Below are 25,402 nucleotides of genomic sequence, written 5' to 3'. Positions count from 1 at the left end.
TGTGTGTGTGGAAGGTAGCGTTGCAGTACTTGAGCTAGGAGAAATCTAATTTTAGCATCATGGCTCAGAGCTATAACGGTTCAGCTTGGCTCAGATTGCCAGTTCTTCAATGTTTTTGACTTCTTTGTTATTCCGTGTGTGTGTGTGTGTGTGTGAGTGATGAGACTCTGCTCTCGTTGGCCAGTAAAATCCATTCCTTTAGAATGATGGCGCTCCTGTAAAGAGCTTAGTCATGTGGTGTCCGCTGTGAACCAGCGTGGCGGGCTGTGCTCTGTCCCCCTCTGCCCCGTCCCCTCTGCCTGTCCCTGCTCTCTTATTCCACCTCTCCTCTTCATTCATCACTTTCTGGGAGATGAATATATTCTTAGAGGCCCTCACAGTCTCCTCGTGTCCTTGCCAGTTTACCCATTCTCCCACCCTCTTCCTGCTTTCTCTCTGCTTGCTGTTTTTTTTCCTTCCTTCCTCTCACGGGATTTTCTCCCTTCTTTGCTTTGTGTGTGTGTGTGTGTGTGTGTGCTCCCTGGGGACCTCCTCTCTAACTCCGGCTTTCTGTGTTGCGTTGGCTAGATGACCGCGGGTCGCTGTCACACCCTTCTCTCCCCTGTAACGGAGGAGTCCGGTGAGGAGGGTACCAACAGCGAGGTGTCCTCCCCTCCCGCCTGTAGGTCCCCTTCTCCTGGGCCTAATGCTGATGCCTCCCTTAACCAGGTACCTCCCGCCTCCGCTGCACAGCCCCCCGGCCCCGCTGACCCCCCCCCCCCCCGACCCCTCCCTGACACTTTGGGTCGGGCCTCTCTACCTGCTCCCAAGCTGTGAACTTTTTTTTTTAAACCCAGTTCCCTTATTTTCACCAACGCTTGCTTCTTTATCCGCAGGCAGTTTGCCACCTATTTGTCAATGGCTAACACGGGAGGGAACGGGCAGCCCTGACTTCTGATTGGCTGAGCTGGACAGGACACAGTGGGGGGGGGGGGGTGGGACAAAGACCACAGACAGAGTCAGGGCCCTAGATAAGGTGGGAAGGACTGATGTCAGGAGGTCTGGAATGTATCACGTCCTTCTCTTTTTCTTCCTTGCACACACTCACAAACACACAGTTGTAGTTTTTGCGGAATACTGGAATAGCTTAAGCGAAAAGACTAAGGATGATGTCATCTGCGTGCAATCATAATGTCGGTCATTTGTAAGGTGGCTAACAATGTTTTCTGAAGAAAAATTTTTTTTTTGTTTCAGAATCGTTGATTGTTTATCCATGTTTCATGTATATAAACATTTGCAAACAATGAACCGGAATGTAATTTCTGTTCGATACGGGAATTAAGATGTTAGTAACAAATACTTCAAATACTTCAAACAAATACTTATCTGAAAGTGTGGAGTATAAGGCCGGATGACTGAACCCAGCCCTGGTGTTTGTTGTCCTGTATGTGAACCTCTGGCTATGTACTCAGGTGTTAACAGTGTGAAATAACAGTTTGAAATAATGCAAATGGTAGTGTAGACAGATATTTCTTGTCTGCACGCCAGTTTTGTAAAGGTGGGATGGGTCTGCTCACTCTCGTGTCTGTCGTCCAGACTCCAGGAAGGGTCCCGCTGAACCGCACTCCCCTACAGGAGCTGTTCGATCCCTCCATGGAGTCCAGCGCCTCCGCTAACCTGGACGACCTGCAGCGCTCGTGGGAAACGCTGAAAAACGTGGTAAGTGGTCGCTCGTCATTCTCACGCCCTGCGTTTACGTCTTCCCTTTTCTCTTGCCGCTCCCTCAATCTCTCCCTCTCTCCCTCTCTCTATCGTGCTCTTGTAGATCAGTGAGAAGCAGAAGAGTCTCTATGAGGCGCTGGAGAGACAACAGCACTACCAGGAGGCTCTGCAGTCCATCTCCACCAAGATGGAGTCCATCGAGACCTCCCTCAACGAGGGTCTGGAACCGGCCAAGAGCCCAGAGAGCCAGATGGCAGCGCACCAGGTGAACGGGGAGGAGGGTCCGGGCTGGTTTCAGGCACTGGGGTCCGGGCATCTTCATGATTTCTCCACCAGTTCTCCCTCTGAATTGTTCTTCCTCTCAAGGGCATTCCCAGGAGTCCCCTGGAGTCCCCCAAGTTCTCAGGTTCCTCGGGAAGAGAACGTCTCTTTTCTCACTCTGACGCTTATGCTGCAGGCCCTGATGGACGAGGTCCTGATGCTTCAGGACGAGATCGGCGCCCTGCAGGAGTGCTTCTCCGAGGAGCTGCAGCAGGACGACGCCTGCAGCCCGGAGCAGGACGCGGGCGACCGCCTGGCGCTGCACTCCACCCTGAACGTGCTGGGCGAGCGGATGGCCACCATCCGCATGAAGGCCTCCGGGAAGAGCCAACTCCTCGAGGTGAGCTCCCCGCCTCCTGGGGGCGGAGTCAACGTGCAGAGAGACGTCTCCGATCCTCGGTTAACGAAGCGTGTAATGCGCCTGCATGTGTGGTGTCATTTTTGTAGAGTCATTTCTTACATCTTAGGTTATGGTCCCTTATGATAACTTGTCTTTTTTTCCAGTAAGTAATGTATTTGTGCTAAAGAGGTGCAGAATTAGGGCATAAGACGGTGCGGTGATTAAAGGAGTGTTAAAAAAAAGCTGGAGAATAATGACCTATCTCTGTACCCTCCACAGGAGCGACTTAACGAACAGCTGGAAGAACAGAGACAGGAACAGGCCCTGCAGCGTTACCATAGCGAGGCAGAAGAGCTTGACCATTGGCTGCTCAGCACCCGTGCCACGCTTAACTCCGCCCTCAAGCCGCATCCAGAGGACATGGACATGGAGGAGCAACTGATTGACTGTCAGGTGAGCGGCGGGACCGTAGTGTCTACGGACACACTGAACGTTCGTGTTCTTGGTCGTCCTCGCCCTGTTTCTTCCTGAGAACGTTTCTCAAGGCGCGATAATCAACTTCAGAGTGATTATGGCACTTTGCGATCCAGGCTGTTTTACTTTGGAAGCTGTGCACTTCGTTCTGCATGTGGAGAATTTGATTAGTTGGCCTTAAGTGGCTTTTGTCCTGCTGGCCTGCGGGATAATGGCCCCTCCCCCCCGCCCCACGCTGTCTGCTGGGGAAGCCGGAGAGTTTCAAGCCCTTTTAATTCATTTCTGTGGAGCCACTTGAGATTATATCCAGTGGGCTACATGTACTTTCCCACATAATTCCTGATGATGTTCTCCAGCTACTCCTGTCCTGCAGTCCCGCAGAGTGGTGCAGATTAAGAAGATTACCACAGAACACTCTCACATTCCAGATTAGCACAGTCTCACGTGCATATCCTGTCTGCTATAGTATCTTTAAGCTTTGTCACAACTAGTCATGTGATGTTTTTCTTCTGAAGAAGTCCACATACAAACTGAAAGACAGAGGGGATGAACACAGGGTTTCCCTATGAGAAATAAGAGAACTGAGAGAGAGGATGAATAAACCTTCGTGTGCAGGCATGCGTGAATGTGTGTGCTTGCATATCGGATCATGTGACAAAGAATTATTGCAGAGATTATCATTGCTAAGATATAATCTGTAATGACTTTACTTTGCTGTCCTCTATAAACAACAAAGACAAACTAAGTTTAGACCCAGAAGTCACATGGTCAGCTGTATCAGACTAGGCCTTCTTCACACCAGTCTCCAGACCATCAGAGTCCTCAGCTCAGCTCCGTGTTCTCCTGGTGTCCCTCCTGTAGAACATGCTGCTGGAGATCGAGCAGAAGGTGCTGTTTCTGTCCGAGCTGTCCGTGCACAGCGAGAGTCTTCTACTGGAGGGCAAGGCGGGTAAGGCGGGCACGAGGGGCGACGCAGAGCACCTCGCCAACAAGCTGCAGGGCCTCAAGTCCAGCCTCCTGGAGCTGCAGCGAATCCTGCAGGACAAACACACCCACATACAGGTGAGCTGCCCCGCCCCCTCATACAATTGCCCCGCCCCCCTCGACCAACCGCCCACCCCCCTTCACCCAAACTCCACACGTGCCATCTCATAAAGCCACGTGAACTTGTCTTGTGTATTTATGCCCGATATCCTACGACGGGGAGAATCTGTGTGGTACTCTCATGTCTACATCTAAACTGTAGCTAATAAGTAGTCAAGCACAGTGCACTGCCATGGAAATGGTTTCACGGCGTACACTTGGCTGTCTTCTTCAACTGTTGTGCCATGTTGCCCTTTATTGGATGTGCGTCACACTTTTTTGAGACACTATTTGGTCCCAACAGTCAGGGCTTTGTGAGGGGGGTGAACAATAGAGCAGTAGCTGCTGTATGCCCCTACTGTCCAGCTGAGCTGGATAGTGCTGGTTCCTCAAGCCACGCTAGTGCTAGCTGGTTCCTCAGTGTGAATACTAGACCACTCAACTTGTACATGCTGTGTAAAATCATCATATTTCTGTACATTTAAACCCTTGCTATGTTTAATATGTTGAGGCCTTCTTCTTGAGCCGACATGGGCAAAGTTAGACATGGGGATTAGGCTTTTCAATCCGGCCCGCCGAACTTGTTCAAAACCTCATTCATTTCCCCTTAACACCCTTTCCCCTGCAATACCCTCGTTACCCTAATAGATGGCGCATTAGTCCACACACATTGACCTCTGTTGGAGTGTAACTTTCGCGCTGCCGTTTTCGCCCTTCGATAAAAATGTTTAAAATATATTTTTTTTCACTGAGGTGCGATCAACGGCTGTATGTCTGATATGCCAAGAAACGGTTGCAGTTTTCAAAGAGTACAATATCAGCCGTCACTTTGCTACGAAGCATGTAAACTACGATAGCAAACAGTCAACAGAAGGATGAGCGGCTACTGCTGCTCAGAGGTTGGCAGTTTCTCTCCTGTGTTATGAACAAAAATGTTTTAAACAATTTGAAATTATTGAGCTTGAGTATTTCGTTAGGTAATACGTTTTGAATGTTGAAAGTGTTCCATTGATCTTTTTCCAGTAAATGTTGATTTCATCAACTTTGCACCTTCAATTGAAATGTATAAAAATTATAAATTGAATTGCGTGTCCAAATGCTCCTGACCCGGCCCCTCCGTCAAATTTTTGAACTCATTGTGTCCCGCGAATAAAAAAGTGTGCCCACCCCTGTTCTAGAGCAACCATATTTTCACAACCTTAGTAGTGCAGTACTTCAAACTAATTACTACATCTGATCCTTTCAGTACTTTCTGGAATATCAAAAAATTACCATTTTCATTCATCCTCAAAACGAAATGTGCCTGGTGTCATGTGTGCCGTGCTGTTTTAACGTGGTGTTGTCTATGTTTGCATGTCCAGGACTCATTGCTGGAGCAGGAGGAGAACGAGCCAGACCCGTCACTGTCTCAGAGCCCCAGCGTGCTGGACTGGCTCAGTCAGGCCCGCTCCACCCGCAGCCAGCAGCACCAGGACACCATGCAGAGGCAGAGGGTACGAGCCCGTCCACGACTGCTGCAACCGTGTTACCTGACCGTGTACAGGACAGGAGAGGGTGGGGGCCGTAGACCCAGTGTTCCAGAGTCTCGGTGCTGCTACAGAAAAGGCCCGATCACCCTTAGTCTTCATCCTCGTTCATCCACATGTTCTTGTGTTGGTGATTTTTTGGACCAGATTCATAGCTTAGCTTTGTGCTGTGCAGGAATTAGAGGCCCAGCTTGAGGACCAGAGGAAACTGATGCAGTCTGTGGCCTGCCGAGGGGAGGAGCTACTCTCACAACAAACCAATGGAGACAGGTGAGCTCCGCCCTCCTGTCTGAGGAGCCAATCAGCTCCCCCCCCGCTTACACATGTCGTCCTCCGTTTTGACCACAAAAATGACAGATCTGTGTCTTCTGTCCTGCCCGTCGTCCTTCTGTCCACCTCCAGCCGTGCCGTGGACAAGCAGGACGTGGCAGAGCAGTCTGAAAGTATGAACACGGAGCACCATATGGACGTGAAGTGGGAGAACTTGAGTAGGGACCTCCACAACAAGCAGCAGCTGTTACTCAACACTGTTCACCAGGAGCAGCTCAGCTCGGTAGGTAGCCAATCCCGGTGCCACAGCCCCCCACGGCCACATTCAGCAGGAGAAGGGGCATTAATATAGGATCTGTACAGAACGGCCTAACGGCGGGAGCATATATTTGTGTCATGAACATGATTAGCATGGAACCGAAGTAAGAAAACATGTTATTTGTGTCTTCTCTTGTAGGTGTATCAGCGTTCACGAGTGTCCAGTCCAGCAGGCATGTTCAGAGGGGATGTGCTGACCCAGGACAGCCCATCCCCCAGTACTCTATTTGAGAATTTTGTCCAAGAAATGGAGGATGTAGCTAAGGTACTGGTAAACTGGTTAGCCTTTCCTAACTTAACCAGTAGTACCTAAATTAGGGTGACCAAACGTCCGTATTTCCCGGGACATGTCCGTATTTCACGCCCGGTACAGAACGTGAAATACGGACATGTCCCGGGAAATATGGACGTTTGGTCACCCTAACCTAAATATTTGGCTTCTTACTCATCTTTTTATGAACTGTACTGATATGTTGGTGCTGTGTGTCCTCCTCACAGGCAGGGGGAGCTGATGATAAACAGGCTCGGGCTCTGGAGAAGACTCTTTATGAGATTGTATCTTCAGCCTCCTCCTGGCTGGACGGTGCTGAGAACAGCCTGCTGTCCGGTCCTGTGCTGCTGACCGATGACCCGGAGATGCAGCTCTGTCATCTGGAGGTGAGACATGATTTCTACAACTGTGTCAAAAAACTAAGATGAATTACCTAAAATCTTATTGTAGTGGATGACTTAACTGATGAAAGTACATTAAGATTAGCAAATACTTCATCGCTCTGCTGTAATTCAGAGATGATAAATGAATCTAACATGGACTAACCTGCCCCTCTGCTCCTGCAGGGCTTAAATAAGGAGTTGAAGAATGTTAGTGGGGAGGTGGGGAAGTGTCGGGAGGTGCTTGGAGGTGCGGAGAAGCTGTGGGGTGGAGGACGTGATGGAGGAGAGAGTGTCTTGATCGAGGAAACTCTGGAGGGGTTGGAGGAGAGGCTGAAAGTGGCGGGCTCGTTGATGGAGCAGAGATGTGACAGTATTAGAGGCAGACTGCAGGAACACAGCACTGTCCAGGTGTGTGGGTGTGGTTGAGGGTGTGGTTGAGGGTGCACGTGTGTTTTTGTGTGTGGCGGCTGTATTCGTATTTACATGAATGTACACGCTGGCCACGCCTAGTTATATATTTCATCCCATATCTTTGTTTATTCTCTCTCGTACGCGGCTCCTCAGACTGAATTAAGGTCGCTGTTTGATGCTATGAGTGACTCAAAGCAACAGTTGCTGCAGAAGATGTCTGGAGCTGTGGAACGCCCCGCCTCCAAGCAGATGGAGGTGAGAAGGACGCGTGACACAGATTTCTTTGGCCGTGGCTCTGGTGTCGTATCCATCAAGGGTTGTGTGTGATCTCTGGGCGTGCCGTTCACAGACACTGGCGGAGGCCGAGGACAGTCTGAGGGAGTTTGAGCAGAGAGTGTCGGAGATGAGAAGTAAAGGAGAGAACCTGCAGTCAGACCCGGTGTCCACACAGGAACTGCTCAAACTGCAGGTAACACAGCTGTTTATCTGCCTGGATTGGTTGTTGTTGTTGTTTTGTTGTTGACTAGTTCAACCACATACATTCCAGTGTTGTGTTAAGGTCAGGACAGAACACTGCTCTTGTCTAACTGGACTACCCGATGCTGTGTGTCTGTAGGACATGTATGAGGAGCTGGTTGAGATGGTTGGTTCGAGGCGGAGTGGTCTGAACCAGACAATGGTTCTGAAGGCCCAGTACGAGAAAGCCTTACAGGACCTCCAGGAACTTGTAGATACGGCACAGGACAAGATGGCCGCTGACCCCAAGATGACCGTGGGCTCAGTCCATGAAGTCCAGGTCCTCTTGGACAAGCACAAAGTAATTCTCATCCCACAATGCTCACTTCATATGAAGTTGCATCATAGCTGGTCCGTCATTCACTGGTCAGTTCCAGCGGTGACTTACGGGCGCTTGTGTCCTGTGTGCAGGAGTTTTTCCAGGGCCTGGAGGCCCATGTGGTGATGACGCAGGCCTCCTTCAGGCAGGTCAGCAGGGTGGTGGTGCAGAGGGAGGTGCAGGCCCTGGAGCAGACCGTAGCTCACGCACAGGCTGTGCTCAAACAGGCTCACCGGAGAGGGGTGGAGCTGGAGGGCATTCTTGAGGTGTGTGTGCGTGTGCGTGTGTGTGTGTAAAAAAAAAAATGCTTATTTTGAAGAGTGACAAAATTGGCTGTTCCCTGAAACGAATTAAGTTAGATGAATGTGTATATACACAGTACACGATGCATATCCGTGATGGAGATTATTGCGCAAGTATCAGATCAAGCAAGTTCTGATTGCCGAACTGTGTGTTTGATGTGGTTCAGTCGTGGAGCAGATTGGCGGGAGATTACCAGGCTCTGTACAGGCAGCTGGAGGCAGTAGAGAGCAGCATTCCCACCGTGGGACTGGTGGAGGAGACGGAGGAGCGACTCAGTGAGAGAATCACACTTTACCAGGTACAGCGCAGCCCATGGGGCGTCCATACCTGCTCCGCCAGAAAGAACCATTTAATGGAGTTCACAATCGTCTCGGCAGTTAATTAACATAAAATGTTGCATAGAACTTCTAAACATCGTTTCTGTGTTTTTCTTCCTCTCCCTCCCTGGTGTAGCATCTGAAGAGCGGTCTCGCAGAGCGTCAGCAGCAGCTCTATCAGGTCCTGGAGGACGGGAAAAGACTTCTGCTGAGTGTCTGCTGCTCTGAGCTGGAGGCCCAGCTCACCCAGCTGGGAGAACACTGGCTCAGCTGCACCACCAAGGTCAACAAGGAACTGCACCGCCTGGACTCCACCCTCAAACACTGGACCAGGTCTGTCCACACATCCCGTTTCTGTCTCACGTGTCTTGACATCACCACACGTTTTGAGTCGATGGAGACTGATGCAAACGTTCTCCAGGTTCCCTTGCACCCAGTTGTTTCTTGCTGTGTGAACGTTTCTGACGTGTTGTTCCTCACAGGTACCAGAGTGACTCCGTGGAGCTGGGCCAGTGGCTGGCTTCAGCTTTAGACCGGCTCGACTTCTGGAGCGCTCAGTCTGTAACGGTCCCTCAGGAGCTGGAGACCGTACGAGACCACCTCCATGCTTTTCTGGTGAGGAACTCTTCAAAGACAGGAGGAGTCTCCTCAAGTGATCCTATTCGTCATTCTGGGATCCCCAAGAGTTCTCCCAAAAGATGCTGCAATCTCAGCCATGTTTAATAGACGATATGAACACTACAGTGCTTTCGGGAAGCTGAGTCACGCCCAATATTCCACACAAACATCCCAGTTACATCCGTGACAAAAACACACAGCAGAAATTGTGATCTTCCCAGATGGATACCCACTAAACAGGCCTCACCCCGCCCTGCGTCTGTCCGTCTCGTCTCCCCGCAGGAGTTCTCCAAAGAGGTTGACGCCAAGTCCTCCCTGCGCTCGTCCGTGCTGAGCCGGGGCGGCCAGCTGCTGAGGCTGAAGAAGGTGGACACGGCAGCGGTGCGTTCGCACCTGGCCCAGGTGGACACGCAGTGGGCCGACCTCCTCACACGCATCCCCGTCGTCCAGGAGAAGCTCCACCAGGTGAGGGCAGATGGACCAACGTCCTCTGTGCACGACGAATCATGGTGGGAAATTTGCAATACGGAGTCATTCCAAAAAACGTAGAATATCATGGAAAAGTTCATTGATTTCCATAGTTCCATTCAAAAAGTTGAAATTTCATAGATTATAGATTCAGGGCCCACAACTTAAACGATTTAAAGTATTTATTTGTTTATTTTTATATAATTTGGGTTTCCAGCTCATAAAACCCATGAAAACCGGATAAAAAATGTTCAAAGAATTAGAATCCTGGCTAACTGTGGTGATTCCTTTTGAACGCTGCAGCTGCAGATGGAGAAACTGGCGTCTCGTCATGCCATCACAGAGCTGATGAGCTGGATTTCGATCATGGAAAACACCATACAAGAAGATCAGAGCAAGATCATGGAGGCAGTGGGTTCTGAGATGGTGCAGACCTACATCCAAAAATACAAGGTAATAGAATAAACGTCCTAATATACCGAGTCATGTACAACATGTAAAATAATAATGTAATCAAACCAAGTCACTATCAGCATGAGAATGTGTGAGGTGCTGTTCCTGGAGCCTCTGCTTCCTCTCACCGCCTGCAGGGCTTCCACATCGACCTGTCCTGCAAGCAGCTGACGGTGGACTTCGTGAACCAGTCGGTTCTTCAGATCAGCAGTCAGGATGTGGAGGGGAAGCGCGGAGACAAGACGGATTTTGCCGAGCAGCTGGGAGCCATGAACCGCCGCTGGCAGATTCTACAGGGACTCGTTACCGAAAAGGTCAGCACCTCCACCTGCGCCAGATCAGGAAGTTGGACCGCACATGTGGACAGTGTGCTGGTGAACGTTCCTCTGGGAGCGTTACACGTGTATCCACACAGATCTTTGCAAAGTTCCAATACATGATGCAATGCCGTATAAAGTAGGTCTGAGGTCTACGTGCCTTTTTTCGGTTTAAGCATGTTTTCATTAATTTGTCTCTAAACATACTTAGTTACATACATACTTGTAGCATTTTACCCATATATTACATATCGGAATGTTTACAACAATCTCAACCCTAATCCTAACAAGGTTACATTTGACCTAGAGTACGGCATGAATAAAATAAATAATATGGTCCTAATCTGAAATTATATGAAATTACATACCTTTACTGAAACAAATTACCGGTAATCATCCTGAAAAACGTTTATAAATGTGTTCACAAAAATTGTGAAATATTTAAATAAAGTAGTGTAGAAACGTGTAAACAAATGCATAAAAATATTTTTTACAGTCACTTATTGCATACAAATGTGGTCTGAGGGACTGAGATAAAATATAATTGATCAATTATTTTTTTTATTACATATCAAGCTTCATGGAGTATCAAAATGTCAAGATTAATGTGTGCAAATGGGGGAGAAATATACTTTCACACAAAAGTCAAAAACAGAAGTCATCACTACCGTATTTTCTAGACTATGAGCCGCTACTTTTTTCCCCACGATTTGAACCATGCGGCTTATGTAGATGCTTTTCTGTAGATGTTTCTTCACCCGTCAGGGGTGGAGCAGAAAGTGAATCAGGTGGTAGGTCAAAGTTGTAAATCAAAGAAGAATTAAAGTGCTCATTTTCATTTAACACATGCAAGCAGCAGGCACGACGGAGACATTTTTTTCAAACCAACATGTGTTGTGCCGAATTCCGACTCCCCTCGTTTGCACACGCATAAAGACGCTACAGATGATATTCCGGAGTTACAGTGATTTTAACTTAGTTCATTGAGAACTTTAGTTTTGTCCTAACTAGATATTTAAACCTAATACTGCGAAATTGTGGTCAGAGGTGAACTTCGTTATAGCCGGTGTGCATTTTATTTAAAATAATTAACACTTGAGCCAGTGTGGCTTTGGACATAGATAATGCCATTTGCTGTGATGGATAATTAAAGTCTAGCTCTTATTTATGCATAGAAACATAAATCGACAATATAATCTGTAGCGTCTTTATCTGTAGCCAAATCTGTCGCGCATGAAACGCTACAGACACCGTTCAAAACTGATCAGTTCAGTTAAATGTACAGTGAGTCCCCGCTTAACGACGGGGTTAGAGACTGAAATTTCCGTCGTAAAGCAGTTTTCGTCGTTAAGCGTGACCCTAGATTTAGATACGCTTTGATCGTAAATACAGTATAGAAAAAAACAGTTTGCAAAATATAATATGCAAACCAATTCCGCTAGTTAGCGCCAGGTTTTCTGCCTTCTTGCGTGAGGGGCGGATACTTGAATATACTTAAGCTCATGTATTGGCCATGTTGTGATAAATGACACACGAATCTCCCAATCACACGAGGGGAGCAGCAGGCGTAAATCTTCGTGACAGACGAACGTACAAATCGAACGTAGGCAAGAATGTAAACCTGTATTTATTGTTCACGTTTCCTAATATGGACAATGTTTAAAGGGCCAGATTCAGGGAACGCTATGACCCACGTATCTATGGAATCTTTGAGTATAGATATTAATAAAGACATCGATTATGACATGGCGTCAGCAGAACTCGGAATGCTTTCATGGCATTATCTGTACAACTACATACATATACAACACTCGTAGACGTTCTGTCATAGTGAAGTGGTTTCTTTCACATTTCTGATTGCATCCTGTACTGGGCCTCACTGTGTTTTAAGATCCAGCTGTTGGAAGGTCTTCTTGAGAGCTGGATGGACTACGAAAATGGGGTGCAGACCCTGAAAACCTGGATTGGCACACAGGAAGAAAAACTCAAGAAGAAACCCAGGATCGAGGACGTCGCCTCAGCCCAGAATCTGCTGAAAGATTGCCAGGTACCATTTATATGTGCCAGCTGGGGCTACAAAATACGATTGATCAAGTAGATGAGCTTGCATGTACACACATGCTCGCTGCAGACTTCTAACAAAAACTGGCATTCTGTGTCTGTCAGGAGCTGGAGGAGTTGGTGAAGGAGAAGGAGAAGGACTTGGAGAAGGTGGAAGAGAAAGGATACCTGCTCATTCAGGACAAGAAAGAAGAAACTTGCAATGCCGTCATGGAAGTCCTTAAGGGGCTTAACCAATCATGGGCCAACTTAGACCAGCTGGTGAGCATAGGACATACTTCGCTGCAACAGACAGATTTATTTTAAAAGGTTTGGCAGTGTATATGAACATGTATTATATGTATGTGTGTAGATTGGGCAGTTGAAGGCAGGTCTGCGTGCAGTTCTGGAGCAGTGGAGTTTGTACAAGAGAGCATCCGAGGAGATCCAGGGCTATCTCCTGGAAGGCCGCTATGCAGTTTCCCGGCTGGGCCTCCTCACCGGCTCCCTAGAGGCTGTGCTTGTCCAGGTGGAGAACCTAGAGGTGGGTCCACTGGTCCCTTCAGGTGGCTTGCTGATGCTCTTCTGATGTTCTTCTGATGCTCTTCTGACGCGTGTGTTTGGTGCCTGCTCTCAGAATCTCCAGGAGGAGCTGGAATGTCAGGAGAGCAGCCTGAAGAAGCTTGGGTCTCTCACCGAGCAGCTCCTGGGAGACTGCCACCCTTCAGCGGCTGATGCCCTCAACACAGCCCTCACTGGTGTCAACCACAGGTGAGCCTTCAGAGCAGCATCCGAATCCGCCAAGCTGACCTCGGTGCAGCTTCTAAGCGGATCTCTGTGCTGTTTGCAGATGGAACTCGTTGGTGGAGAAGATCTCAGACCAGCTGAGGAGCAGTAAGTGTCTGCTTCAGCTATGGCAGCGCTACAAGGAGCTTCATGAGAACAGCAGCACAGACGTCCAGAGGATAGAGGAGAGGGCGGAGCGTTTGCTCAACAGCGCCATCAACAGGGAAATCACAGAACAGGAAGTGAAAGCCTGGATCCATGACTGCAACGTAAGCCCATCTGACCTCTTTAGCCCATCTGACCTCTTTAGCCAATTATCACCATTACTGTGATTAACTGTGATTGATAACGATGTACACGACTTATGACATGAGCTTAAAAAAACATGAATATTTTACATTTCCAATCTGTGCAATAATAAAATTAATAAATGTTTCACATTGTCATTTCCTAATTTAATCATAATTCAGTTGTGACAGAATGATGTAAATGATTAAGCTTCCAGTCATGGTCAAATAGTCTCTCACTGTTAACAATTCTAGGAACTCACTGCAACTGAAATAGTTAAACATGGCACTTGCGTATATTTCTCATAAACACGAGAATCAATATTGTGTCTAGAAGAGTTTTAATGAGGAGTGTGGTCCAGTGTTTCTGTGGCCACGTGCGTATAGTAAGAGGGAGACTGTGTGTTGTTTCTACAGGACTTGCTGAAGACCCACGGCGCGGTCCTGTCCACGCTACAGCAGCTGACGGAGGTGGAGGAACAGCTGAGGGTTCAAGTGGAGCCGTCTGCTATGGCAACCGTTCACACAGACTACCTGTCACTCAACCAGCGCCTGGCAACAGTGGGACACGCCCTCCAGAGACAGAAGTCTCTGCTAGAGGTTAGAGTTAGCCTTGAGCTCTTTGCTGCTAGCAAGCATTGCTAGTAATACACACACACACACACACACACACACACACACACACACACACACACACACATCATTCTAAGTGACAGTCACTGTCACAACATGTTTTATGTCTTTTGTTTTGTAATAAGTTTTTATTAGTTGTGAATCCCAATTTGATTGAAAAATCTCAAGTTAGCACACCTTCAATTCCTTCTGTGACATTTATTATAAAGAACTGCCAACTACTATATATAGTATTTATATATAGTATATAGTATAGTGTGTATATATATTGTGAATGTTTCATAAGTACTTCATACTTTTCACATCATAAAATGTAAAACCCTCATCAAACCAGCCATCAGTGGTGAACACCACACGGCCTGGGCAGTTATGACCACATGTTCTTATTCGCTCTTGGCCAGGCGGGCATGAAGGACTACGAGAGCTTCATGGAGAAGCTGGATGCTCTGAGCCAGTGGCCCAAGCAAGCGGAGGAGGTTCTGAAGGAGTCGGACCCGGACAGGTCTGCAGAACTCTCGTCTCTGCAAGAACGCATGGAGAAACTGAAGGTGAGGAAACTACCATGAGAACTACTTATTCCTGCAGAGCATAGAACAGTGTGTTAGGGAGGGTGTGTGTATCGGGGTGTGTTAGGGAGGGTGTGTGTAGAGGGGTGTGTTAGGGAGGGTGTGTTAGGGAGGGTGTGTTAGGGAGGGTGTGTTAGGGAGGGTGTGTTAGGGAGGGTGTGTTAGGGAGGGTGTGTGTATCGGGGTGTGTTAGGGAGGGTGTGTGTATCGGGGTGTGTTAGGGAGGGTGTGTGTATCGGGGTGTGTTAGGGAGGGTGTGTGTATCGGGGTGTGTTAGGGAGGGTGTGTGTATCGGGGTGTGTTAGGGAGGGTGTGTGTATCGGGGTGTGTTAGGGAGGGTGTGTGTATCGGGGTGTGTTAGGGAGGGTGTGTGTATCGGGGTGTGTTAGGGAGGGTGTGTGTATCGGGGTGTGTTAGGGAGGGTGTGTGTAGTGGAGTGTGTTAGGGAGGGTGTGTGTAGCGGGGTGTGTTAGGGAGGGTGTGTGTAGCGGGGTGTGTTAGGGAGGGTGTGTGTAGCGGGGTGTGTTAGGGAGGGTGTGTGTATCGGGGTGTGTTAGGGAGGGTGTGTGTATCGGGGTGTGTTAGGGAGGCTGTGTGTTAGGGAGGCTGTGTGTTAGGGAGGCTGTGTGTTAGGGAGGCTGTGTGTTAGGGAGGCTGTGTGTTAGGGAGGGTGTGTTAGGGAGGGTGTGTGTATCGGGGTGTGTTAGGGAGGGTGTGTGTATCGGGGTGTGTTAGGGAGGGTGTGTGTATCGGGGTGTGTTAGGGAGGGTGTGTGTATCGGGGTGTGTTAGGGAGGGTGTGTGTATCGGGGTGTGTTAGGGAGGGTGTGTGTATCGGGGTGTGTTAGGGAGGCTGTGTGTAGAGGGGTGTGTTAGGGAGGCTGTGTGTAGAGGGGTGTGTTAGGGAGGCTGTGTGTAGAGGGGTGTGTTAGGGAGGCTGTGTGTAGAGGGGTGTGCTAGGGAGGCTGTGTGTAGAGGGGTGTGCTAGGGAGGCTGTGTGTAGAGGGGTGTGCTAGGGAGGCTGTGTGTAGAGGGGTGTGCTAGGGAGGCTGTGTGTAGAGGGGTGTGCTAGGGAGGCTGTGTGTAGAGGGGTGTGCTAGGGAGGCTGTGTGTAGAGGGGTGTGCTAGGGAGGCTGTGTGTAGAGGGGTGTGCTAGGGAGGCTGTGTGTAGAGGGGTGTGTTAGGGAGGCTGTGTGTAGAGGGGTGCGTTAGGGAGGCTGTGTGTAGAGGGGTGCGCTAGGGAGGCTGTGTGTAGAGGGGTGCGCTAGGGAGGCTGTGTGTAGAGGGGTGCGCTAGGGAGGCTGTGTGTAGAGGGGTGCGCTAGGGAGGCTGTGTGTAGAGGGGTGCGCTAGGGAGGCTGTGTGTAGAGGGGTGCGCTAGGGAGGCTGTGTGTATCGGGGTGCGTTAGGGAGGCTGTGTGTAGCGGGGTGCGTTAGGGAGGCTGTGTGTAGCGGGGTGCGTTAGGGAGGCTGTGTGTAGCGGGGTGTGTTAGGCAGGTTGGGCATGACGGCGTGTGTGTGTGTGTGATGTACAGACCCAGCTCCTGAAGCTCAGTCTCCTGTCCCCTGATCTGGAGCGGCTGAATGCCGTGGGCTACACGCTTCCTCTGAGCGACCAGGAGATCAGACGCCTGCAGCAGCTCAACAGAACCTGGGCCTCGGCCTCCGCACACACCACCGAGAGATTCAGGTCCGATCTCAGCCACAGTTACTCTAAAGCTCAGCTATGCATGTGTACTCTGCATTCATGCTCATGAACATTCGTGTGTGTGTGTGTGTGTGTGTGTGTGTGTGTGTGTGTGTGTGTGTGTGTGTGTGTGTGTGTGTGTGTGTGTGTGTGTGTGTGTGTGTGTGTGTGTGTGTGTGTGCGCAGTAAGCTGCAGGCCCTGGTTCTGCAGAGACAGAGTTTCCTGGAGAAGTGTGAGGCCTGGCTGAGCTTCCTCACACAGGTGGAGGGGAAACTGGCGTCTGAGATCTCGGGGAACTACCAGAGTCTCCTGGAGCAGCAGAGAGAGCACGAGGTACAGAGGAGGGAGGGAGAGAGGGAGAGGGAGAGAGAGAGAGAGAGAACACAGTCAAGTCAACAAGAACACAGTCAAGCACTAAATGTGTAAATATCCCAAATACATGTATATGTGTGTGTGTGTGTGTGTGTGCGCGTGCGTGTGTGTGTAGCTTTTCCAGGCTGAAATGTTCAGTCGGCACCAGATTCTCTACTCCATAATCGGTGACGGCCATCAGCTGTTGAATCAGGGTCAAGTGGAGGACAGGTTGGTCTCAACCCTCTTCAAATGTAATCACATTTAACACCACTTGTCAGTGAGTGTGGCACTGACTGTTCTGTTGGCCTGCAGAGACGACTTTGGCCTGAAGCTGGCGCTGTTGAGTAACCAGTGGCAGGGGGTGGTGCGTCTGGCACAGCAGAGGCGGGGCGTGATCGACGCCCTCGTCTGCCAATGGCAGCGCTACACTGAGCTGGCAGAGAAATTGAGTCTCTGGCTGCAGGAGGCGTGGCTAGAATCGGAGGAGGAGGAGCCACAGGGAGGAAGGGTGGCCCTGCAACAGGCCCGTCGAATCCTCTACCACATCCAGGTGAACAGAAACAAAAACCCGGTGCCTGCGTACACATTTCAAGAACGGCACGGGTTGTCTCCGCTGCCCTGTTGAGCACACCTGACCCGGGTTCTGGTCGGGTTCTCGTCAGGTCCTTGTTAAGCCCTTCTAGAACTGGATCAGGTGTGCTAGAGCAGTGGAAACATCCGCCTTCAAACCTCTTCACCATGTGTGACACCAATCATACTCCACGTAGGTGAGCAGCCATTTGTAATCCAGAGCCATTCAGGCCCTTTTCACAGGCTCCAGAAAATATAAACAAAAACAAGGCTCTAGAAAAGAGAGCGCTACAGAAACACGCATGCTCTAGAAAAACACAAGCTTCATGAACACACAGTGTCTAGAGGTGCACACACGGGGCTCTAGAACCACACACGCTCTACAAAATCCACAGTATCTAGAAGCACGTCAGCTCTAGATTCTGTTAACGGACTCCCCCCCCCCCCCCCCCCCCCCCCCCCCCCAGCTGAAGGAGCGGGTGCTCCAGAGACAGCAGGGCAGCTACATCCTGGCGGTGGAGGCCGGGCGACAGCTGCTGTTGTCGGCGGATGGCCGGGCGGAGGCGCTCCTGCAGACGGAGCTGACGGACCTGCAGGAGCGGTGGAGGGGAGCCAGCATGCGTCTGGACGAGAGGAAGAAAGAGCTGCTCTCACTGCTGAAGGTACCGCCCAGCCCAGACACTCGGGGTCCGCCCAGCCCAGACACTCGGGGTCCGCCCAGCCCAGACACTCGGGGTCCGCTCTGCTCTGCTGGATCAGAACGAACAGAGCGGGGGAGTTTCAGCAGGAGCCTTAAGAGCTGAACAGATGAATAGGGGAGACAGCTTGAGGGAGCGAGGGAGATTTTCAGTGGTGGAGAGAGAGAGAGAGAGAAAGGGAGAGAGCGAGTGAGAGAGGGAGAGAGAGGGAGGGAGAGAGCGAGTGAGAGAGGGAGAGAGAGAAAGGGAGAGAGCGAGGGAGAGAGAGGGAGGGAGAGGGAGGGAGGGAGAGAGAGGGAGGGGAGAGAGCGAGCGAGTGAGAGAGGGAGAGAGAGGGAGGGAGAGAGCGAGTGAGAGAGGGAGAGAGTCAGAGGCAAAATGGCGTGTGCTATGTAGTGGTGTGAAAGGCGAGTGAGGCTTTGCGTGTGTACCGTGATCCAGCACTGATGGGAAGAGAATCATCCAACAGGAGGACTGAACGAGGCAAGAAAGCTCCTCTCTCTCTCTCTCCCTCCCTCTTCCTCTCTCTCCCTCCCTCTTCCTCTCTCTCTCTCCCTCTTCCTCTCTCTCTTCCTCTCTCTCTCTCTCTCTTCCTCTCTCTCTTCCTCTTCCTCTCTCTCTTCCTCTGTAATTCCTCTCTTTCTCCAGCACCTTCGTGTCTTCTGCCGGATACTGTGATGGAAGGTACCACAGTGCTGTGCGTCTGCAGGCTGGGCATCTCTCTCTCTCTCTCTCTCTCTCTCTCTCTCTCTCTCTCTCTCTCTCTTTCTCTCCTCTCCCTCTCCTTTTCTCTCCTTCCCTTCTGTCCTTATCTCAACTCTGACCATGTTCTGGTAAACCTTTCTACTCGGTATTAGAGCTGAATGTGAAGATGTGTCCGCTTGCGCTGTTGTTAATTAACCTACAGAAGAGAGAGACACATTCTCACATTAAAACCTTGTGTCAGCAGCAAAGGAAAACTACACGTTAGTTTAGACTCCGCTGAAGTCACTGCGTAAATGCCATTTCTTGTTTTTTGAGCCCTTTCTCCATGTGTGTGTGTGTGTGTGTGTGTGTGTGTGTGTGTGTAGGACTGGGAGCAGTGTGAGAAGGGCATCGCAGTGTCTCACGAGAAGCTGCGGGCGTTTAAGAGGAAGCTCTCCGTGCCTTTACCCGAACACCACGAGGAGCTGCACAGTGAGCAGATCCGCTGTAAGGTACGAACGCTCTCCCGGCCCAACCCGGCCCGACTCCATCAGTGCTGCGGGGTTCTGAAACCTCAGTTCTGCAGCAGCTCCAACATGGTTCATCTCGGCAAAAGGTTTTTAAACAGTGGCTTGCCCCTCCGTGACTGGCACATGTGTAGACATGTCCATAGCCATGCTAAAAGTGTGGGTGTGTGGGTGAGTGTGTGTGTGTGTGTGTGTGCGCTGAAGTCCATACTCCCTTCATGGGGGACAGAGATTACGCTTCCTGTGTGATGCGGGTGGAGTGGGTGGAGCTGTGTGAAGGTGGGGGAGGAGGTGGAGGGGGAGGGGGGTATGAGCCAGCCATCTGTACATCGTTCCCAACAGCCGTGTGCCGAGTCTGCTGTGGCATGGCGGTTAGAGTCTCTCAGACATGGCGGTTAGAGTCTCTCAGACATGGCGGTTAGAGTCTCTCAGACATGGCGGTTAGAGTCTCTCAGACATGGCGGTTAGAGTCTCTCAGACATGGCGGTTAGAGTCTCTCAGACATGGCGGTTAGAGTCTCTCAGACATGGCGGTTAGAGCTTCCAGAGCTGTCTGGTGCAGTCTGGTGCTCTCTACATTCTACCTGCTAAAAGCCCTGGGCTGTGTTTTCCTTGTTTGGTGGATGTTTGGTTAGCATGGTGAGGGGAAGAGGTGAGGTGAGGAGGTGAGGTGGGGTGAGGTCAAGTGAGGGGGTGAGGTGAGGTAACATGAGGTGAAGTAATGTGAGGTGAGGGGTGAGGTGAGGTAATGTAACGTGATGTGAGGTAACATGAGGTGAGGTGAGGGGCTGAGGTGAGGTAATGTAACGTGATGTGAGGTAACATGAGGTGAGGGGGTGAGGTGAGGGGGTGAGGTGAGGTAACATGAGGTGAGGGGGTGAGGTGAGGTAACATGAGGTGAGGGGGTGAGGTGAGGTAACATGAGGTGAGGGGGTGAGGTGAGGTAACGTGATGTGAGGGGGTGAGGTAACGTAACGTGATGTGAGGTAACATGAGGTGAGGTAACTTGAGGTGAGATGAGGGGGAGAGGTGAGGGGTGAGGTGAGGTAACGTGAGGTGAGGGGGTGAGGTGAGGTAACGTGATTTGAGGGGGGTGAGGTGAGGTGAGGTAACGTGAGGTGAGGTAATGTGAGGTGAGGGGGTGAGGTAACGTAACGTGATGTGAGGTAACATGAGGTGAGGTAACTTGGGGAGAGGTGAGGGGTGAGGTGAGGTAATGTGAGGTGAGGTAACGTGAGGTGAGGTAACGTGAGGTGAGGGGGTGAGGTGAGGTAACGTGATGTGAGGTAACATGAGGTGAGGTAACTTGAGGTGAGATGAGGGGGAGAGGTGAGGGGTGAGGTGAGGTAATGTGAGGTGAGGGGGTGAGGTGAGGGGGTGAGGTGAGGTAACGTGAGGTGAGGGGGTGAGGTGAGGTAACGTGAGGTGAGGTGAGGGGGTGACGTGAGGTGAGGTGAGGCCTGGACCCTCACGCCAACAGGCTCAGCCTGTACACCTGGGTTTGTAGTTCATAATCGGTCCCTTGTTGTCGATACTGAATGAAACACACCACCGTAATATTTCATTTAAACTGCTACATATTAGTGAAAGAATGTAAATGAATTATTAATAAATTAAACTATTGTTATTATTCTTATATAATATTATTGTTGTGGTTGTTGTTATATAATATTGTTCCAAAATGCAAAGGTACACTGGGCAGCGTATTTGCAGGATGCAAGAGTTCAGCTGAAGCATTTTATCTGGAGATGTGTGTGTTAAGCTTGTTTTGAGTTTAGAATGGAGAGACACATTTGTTTACTGTCACAATGTGTATTTGAACATTTCTCTCGTGTGTGTGTGTGTTGTGTTGTGTTGTGTGTGTGTGTGTGTGTGTTGTAGGAACTGGAGGGCAGCACGGAGGGCTGGGCTGATGACCTCGCTACCCTGTGTATGCTCAGAGATTCTCTCTCAGGTGACCTCAGCAGTGATGACCTCACTGTGCTACAGGAACGCCTGGAGCTTCTGCAGAGACAGTGGGAGGAGACCTGCCATCAGGTACACACACATACACGCGTACACACACACACGTACACACACACACACGTATACACACTCGCACACATGCACACACACACCCTCTCACTCTCAAAAAACACCTGCACACAATTCATAGAGAAAATATTTCGAAATGGATTTATTTCCAAGACACTGTAAGGTTTTCATGTCTGCTTGATTATCAAATACCTCCTTCAAGTGTCAGTATTAGGTAGACTCTGCCTTACATATCTATCTGTGTCTGATTAGACGCTCCATCTCTCACTGTGTTGCTAAGTTACTGTCAAAGGTGAAGGCCACCTCTGTTGTCCGTTTTGCTACAAACGCTCCTTTCTGAACACGTCACCACTCTCTAGACTCTGTTCTCTGGCCTGTTGCCCGTGTTTACCAGAGATGGACGCTCCCTGTTCTAACGGTCCTCCACTAGACTTTGCTGAAGCTTCCTGGATTTACTAATTAGTGCAAAGCCACTGGAGAAACCAGCTCTGTGAAGCAAGATCATCGCAGAACAGCTTTAGAGTTGATATTCCCAAAATCTGCAATGTCCACCTCTGCTGTTTGCACTATTGCTGTACATATACATTGGTTTATATTAATCTAGAAAACAATTCTCACCATATTTACCTATAAACACGGTGTCCTCTCAACAGTATTATTAAGAACATGACCTGCCCCTTCCTGGGCGTAGTAGGGGCGTGAGCTCTGATATAACAGGACATAGAGAAGCCCAACAGAAGCTTGAAGGCCCTCTATGGGACAGGGGGTCCCTGTGTGATGAACAGAGTTTAAACAGGAGGGCGTGTGGATGGCTGGAGCATTTCTCTCTCTTCCTGTCTTGCCTTTTCACTCGGTGTGGTTCTTCCATCATTTGCGCTTTCCTGTTCTTCATCCTGCATATCTACTCCAGGAAGCACCTCCCCCTGGGGGCGTCGGTGTCCCGAGAAAGGATAACGAAGCCCCTCCCTCACGTGTGTGTGTGTGTGTGTGTGTGTGTGTGTGTGTGTGTGTGTGTGTGTGTGTGTGTGTGTGTGTGTGTGTGTGTGTGTGTGTGTGTGTGTGTGTGTGTGTGTGTGTGTGTCTAGCTGGCTCTGCGAAGGCAGCAGGTGAGTGAGAAACTGAACGAGTGGGTCGTGTTCAACGAGAAGAACCGTGAGCTGTGTGAGTGGCTCACACACATGGAGAGCAAGGTCTCACAGAACGGAGACATCACCATCGAGGAGATGATCAAGAAACTCACAAAGGTCAGTTGTTCTCTTGCAGTTAAGGTCATGTATATCACCTAGCATCATTCTGTGGTTTTATCTGTCATTGTTTTTCTCGTTTTGCCTTCTAACTGTTTGGTCTTCCTATTTCCATTATTCTTATAATTTAGTGACAGCTCAATTTTTCATTTAATTTTTAGTTTCATTTGTTTCTACCAATGGACAATAAAAAAAAATGTATATTTAACAAAATGTGTTTTGTTCAGTTGTAATTGTGATATTAAGCTTTAGCCTTAAACATTGCCACCCACAATAATTCTCATAGACTAATGCATCATTGTGTAGTAATCAAACAGAGCAACAGTAAAGTTTGTGTGTGTCTATCTGTGTGTGTGTGCGTGCATGTGTGAACCAGGACTGTCAGGAGGAGATCTCGGTGGCCCAGGAGAACAAGCTCCACCTGGAGCAGATGGGGGAGAGGTTGGCCCGGTCCAGCCACGAGAGCAAGGCGGCCGAGATCCAGTACAAGCTCAGCAAGGCCAACGAGCGCTGGCAGCACCTGCTGGACCTCATTGCAGCCCGGTGGGTGTGGCGCGCCCCACAACACCACCCCTGTGCTACGCCCCAACACCACCACCCCTGTGCTACGCCCCAACACCACCACCCCTGTGCTACGCCCCAACACCACCACCCCGGTGCTACGCCCCAACACCACCACCCCGGTGCTACGCCCCAACACCACCACCCCGGTGCTACGCCCCAACACCACCACCCCGGTGCTACGCCCCAACACCACCACCCCGGTGCTACGCCCCAACACCACCACCCCTGTGCTACGCCCCAACACCACCACCCCTGTGCTACGCCCCAACAACAACCACTTCCCAGGGTCCTTTGGGTTAATCGGTTCTGATCATACACACCTGCTGGTCGTACACACCAGCTGGGTTCGGTAGGCCAGGCAAACTGGAGCGTGGAATCACACCTTCTTGAGGGGGGAGCGGTGTGGTACTTAAAGTCGAAGAGAAAGGAGCCCAGTGGAAAGTTGTGCAGCATTTTAAAGCTGTTTTTTGTGTGACTAGGCTGTTTTTGCGTCTCTCTTGTTTGGTTTTTCTCACCTTTTGCCTGTACAGTCCTGTACGTGCCATCTAAGGCCGCCATGTCTCTTTTCCCCGATTGGTCATAATCCTTAGGGGTGTCGTTCCCACTAGTACTCATGGTGCAGAGGTAGAGCACATATTTATGATCTTGCAGGTTCAAAGTTCAAGGCCTGCTTGGAGAACTCTCAAGTTGAAGCTCCATGGTGGCTCCTTTGTTAGTAGCTCCACCCATTCTCCACTTGGCTCCGCCCCTCCCTCCCAAACAATGAATAACGTTGCATTTAACTTACTATCAAAGTTCTAAGAGTAGCTTATAAGCCTTATGGAATGACAATACAGAGTCTGCAAAGTAAACATCTAAACGCCGTAGGGCTTCTCATTAAAGTCTCCATGGCACCCAGGAACAGTTTTTGATCTCTTCAGGAGAGTGGCTGGGACATGCCTGTTAACCAGTCAGATAGAGCTAGTCCATGGTGGTCATGCTGGTCCCAGTATTTAGACTGGATTGAGTGGTATGCAGGGTTATCTTCAAAGAGATTGAGGCGCTGCAGGAGTTTTTTTCCCCCCACCAATCAGAAACATACCCGATTCCTCTCTTCTGATTGGTTGGTCTGGGTCTGTGAAGTATCAAATGAGATGTGGGGGCGTGTCTTTCTTCCATTCCATCATCATGCCTGTGCCCCGCCTTCCCTTAAGTAGCGAGGTCATTCTTATACAGTCAGCCGTCTAGTTTCTGTTTAATTTTATATCTTTTATAGCTCAGAAAGTCAGCCTTAGTATTCCCAAAATATAGCATCAAATAATATTCCTAAAATACTCGACCTAGAGTCTCTAGGGTTAGGGTTAGACACACACACACACACACACACACACACACACACACACACTCATGCCCAGTAATGTTACAGTGCTCTGGCCAGCATGTGCTAATGACTGTAGTCTTATTTTAGCTGCAGCAGTACTTGTCACTCTCAGCCACCAGTCATAGCTACATGCCTTTACTCAAGAGCAGTTGTCTCTCACATGCCACACACACACACACACACACACACACACACACACAGCGGGAGGAGGTGGAGGAAGCCTGGGCGACCTGCCGCTTAGACGAACGAGAAGTTTGAAGGCGTCGGAGGGTTTTTCCTGTTTTCTCTCGTGCGTTCGATCGGAAATAGGGAAGCTTAGCCCCATGGTGCTGGACGTGGGCGCGGAGACCATGGCCCGGTGCCCAAGCCGAGCCTCGGAACTGCCCGACTGTGACTGCGACGTGAGCAGGCAGGACCTCTCTCTCCGTTCACCTCTTCAATCACTTAAATTCACCTGCGCTGGTGGGAGGGGCGCCGAGTTGTTTACCACAGTAATGCTGATGTTTACCACAGAGATTGTTCACTCACCTGCGTAGAGTTCATTGTAGCGCCGTTGTGTCTGAGAAGCTCCAGAGATGTGGTTGTATCTCGAGATGTTGCTGCTGTGGTGCTGCTGACGCCGACCTTGAGCACGGACGCTGTGGAGAAACGCCACCATGCTTCTGTTGAGCTGTTTGCTGCCATGGTTGTTCTTGTACATCGGGCTTGGCAAGCAAGACCAGAACCAGGGGATTGTTGTTTTTCCAAGGCCACGTGAGGGTGTTTTGTCTCGTCACTGGCAACCGCAACCCTCACGTTGATCTTTGTGATCGCCGTTGGCTACAACAAAGTTCGGGTCTCATTTTGTTGTTGCACAAAGTGAAATCCTGAGTGTGGGTTCTGCGAGTATTAAAACGAGAAGAGGGTGTTTGATTCACAGCTTTTGAGAGATGAGTGAAAGTGGAGACGTGCAGCAGGCTGT

General features: G+C 50.0%; 1 protein-coding gene and 1 long non-coding RNA gene across 2 annotated transcripts in view; one reads left to right on the top strand and one right to left on the bottom strand.

Moving 5' to 3' along the window:
- Positions 1-25,402, top strand: part of syne1a (spectrin repeat containing, nuclear envelope 1a) — a 123,783-nt gene that overhangs the window by 87,235 nt on the left and 11,146 nt on the right. Inside the window, 38 exon segments of the mRNA XM_077017736.1 lie at positions 568-708; positions 1,576-1,698; positions 1,805-1,966; positions 2,159-2,362; positions 2,642-2,815; positions 3,698-3,898; positions 5,281-5,412; positions 5,621-5,715; positions 5,848-5,998; positions 6,173-6,298; positions 6,532-6,690; positions 6,871-7,095; positions 7,252-7,353; positions 7,448-7,567; positions 7,715-7,915; positions 8,026-8,199; positions 8,403-8,534; positions 8,690-8,886; positions 9,036-9,168; positions 9,454-9,636; positions 9,943-10,092; positions 10,230-10,406; positions 12,301-12,456; positions 12,576-12,731; positions 12,823-12,993; positions 13,087-13,220; positions 13,300-13,504; positions 13,940-14,122; positions 14,557-14,703; positions 16,255-16,409; positions 16,593-16,740; positions 16,895-16,989; positions 17,074-17,311; positions 17,799-17,993; positions 19,100-19,225; positions 21,121-21,276; positions 22,359-22,517; positions 22,894-23,060. Of these exon segments, the coding sequence (XP_076873851.1) occupies positions 568-708; positions 1,576-1,698; positions 1,805-1,966; positions 2,159-2,362; positions 2,642-2,815; positions 3,698-3,898; positions 5,281-5,412; positions 5,621-5,715; positions 5,848-5,998; positions 6,173-6,298; positions 6,532-6,690; positions 6,871-7,095; positions 7,252-7,353; positions 7,448-7,567; positions 7,715-7,915; positions 8,026-8,199; positions 8,403-8,534; positions 8,690-8,886; positions 9,036-9,168; positions 9,454-9,636; positions 9,943-10,092; positions 10,230-10,406; positions 12,301-12,456; positions 12,576-12,731; positions 12,823-12,993; positions 13,087-13,220; positions 13,300-13,504; positions 13,940-14,122; positions 14,557-14,703; positions 16,255-16,409; positions 16,593-16,740; positions 16,895-16,989; positions 17,074-17,311; positions 17,799-17,993; positions 19,100-19,225; positions 21,121-21,276; positions 22,359-22,517; positions 22,894-23,060 (6,053 nt within the window).
- LOC143523353 (uncharacterized) lies at positions 17,988-25,385 on the bottom strand. The gene is made up of 3 exons (XR_013133317.1): positions 24,970-25,385; positions 18,461-18,930; positions 17,988-18,155 (listed from the first exon to the last, which is right to left on the bottom strand). It is a non-coding gene; the product is annotated as an uncharacterized LOC143523353 (long non-coding RNA).

This window comes from Brachyhypopomus gauderio, chromosome 9 (assembly GCF_052324685.1).
Source record: "Brachyhypopomus gauderio isolate BG-103 chromosome 9, BGAUD_0.2, whole genome shotgun sequence".
In the NCBI taxonomy this organism is placed as follows: Eukaryota; Metazoa; Chordata; class Actinopteri; order Gymnotiformes; family Hypopomidae; genus Brachyhypopomus; species Brachyhypopomus gauderio.
Note: the sequence above shows the minus strand (reverse complement) of the source record. Positions and strands in the feature narration are given on the sequence as shown.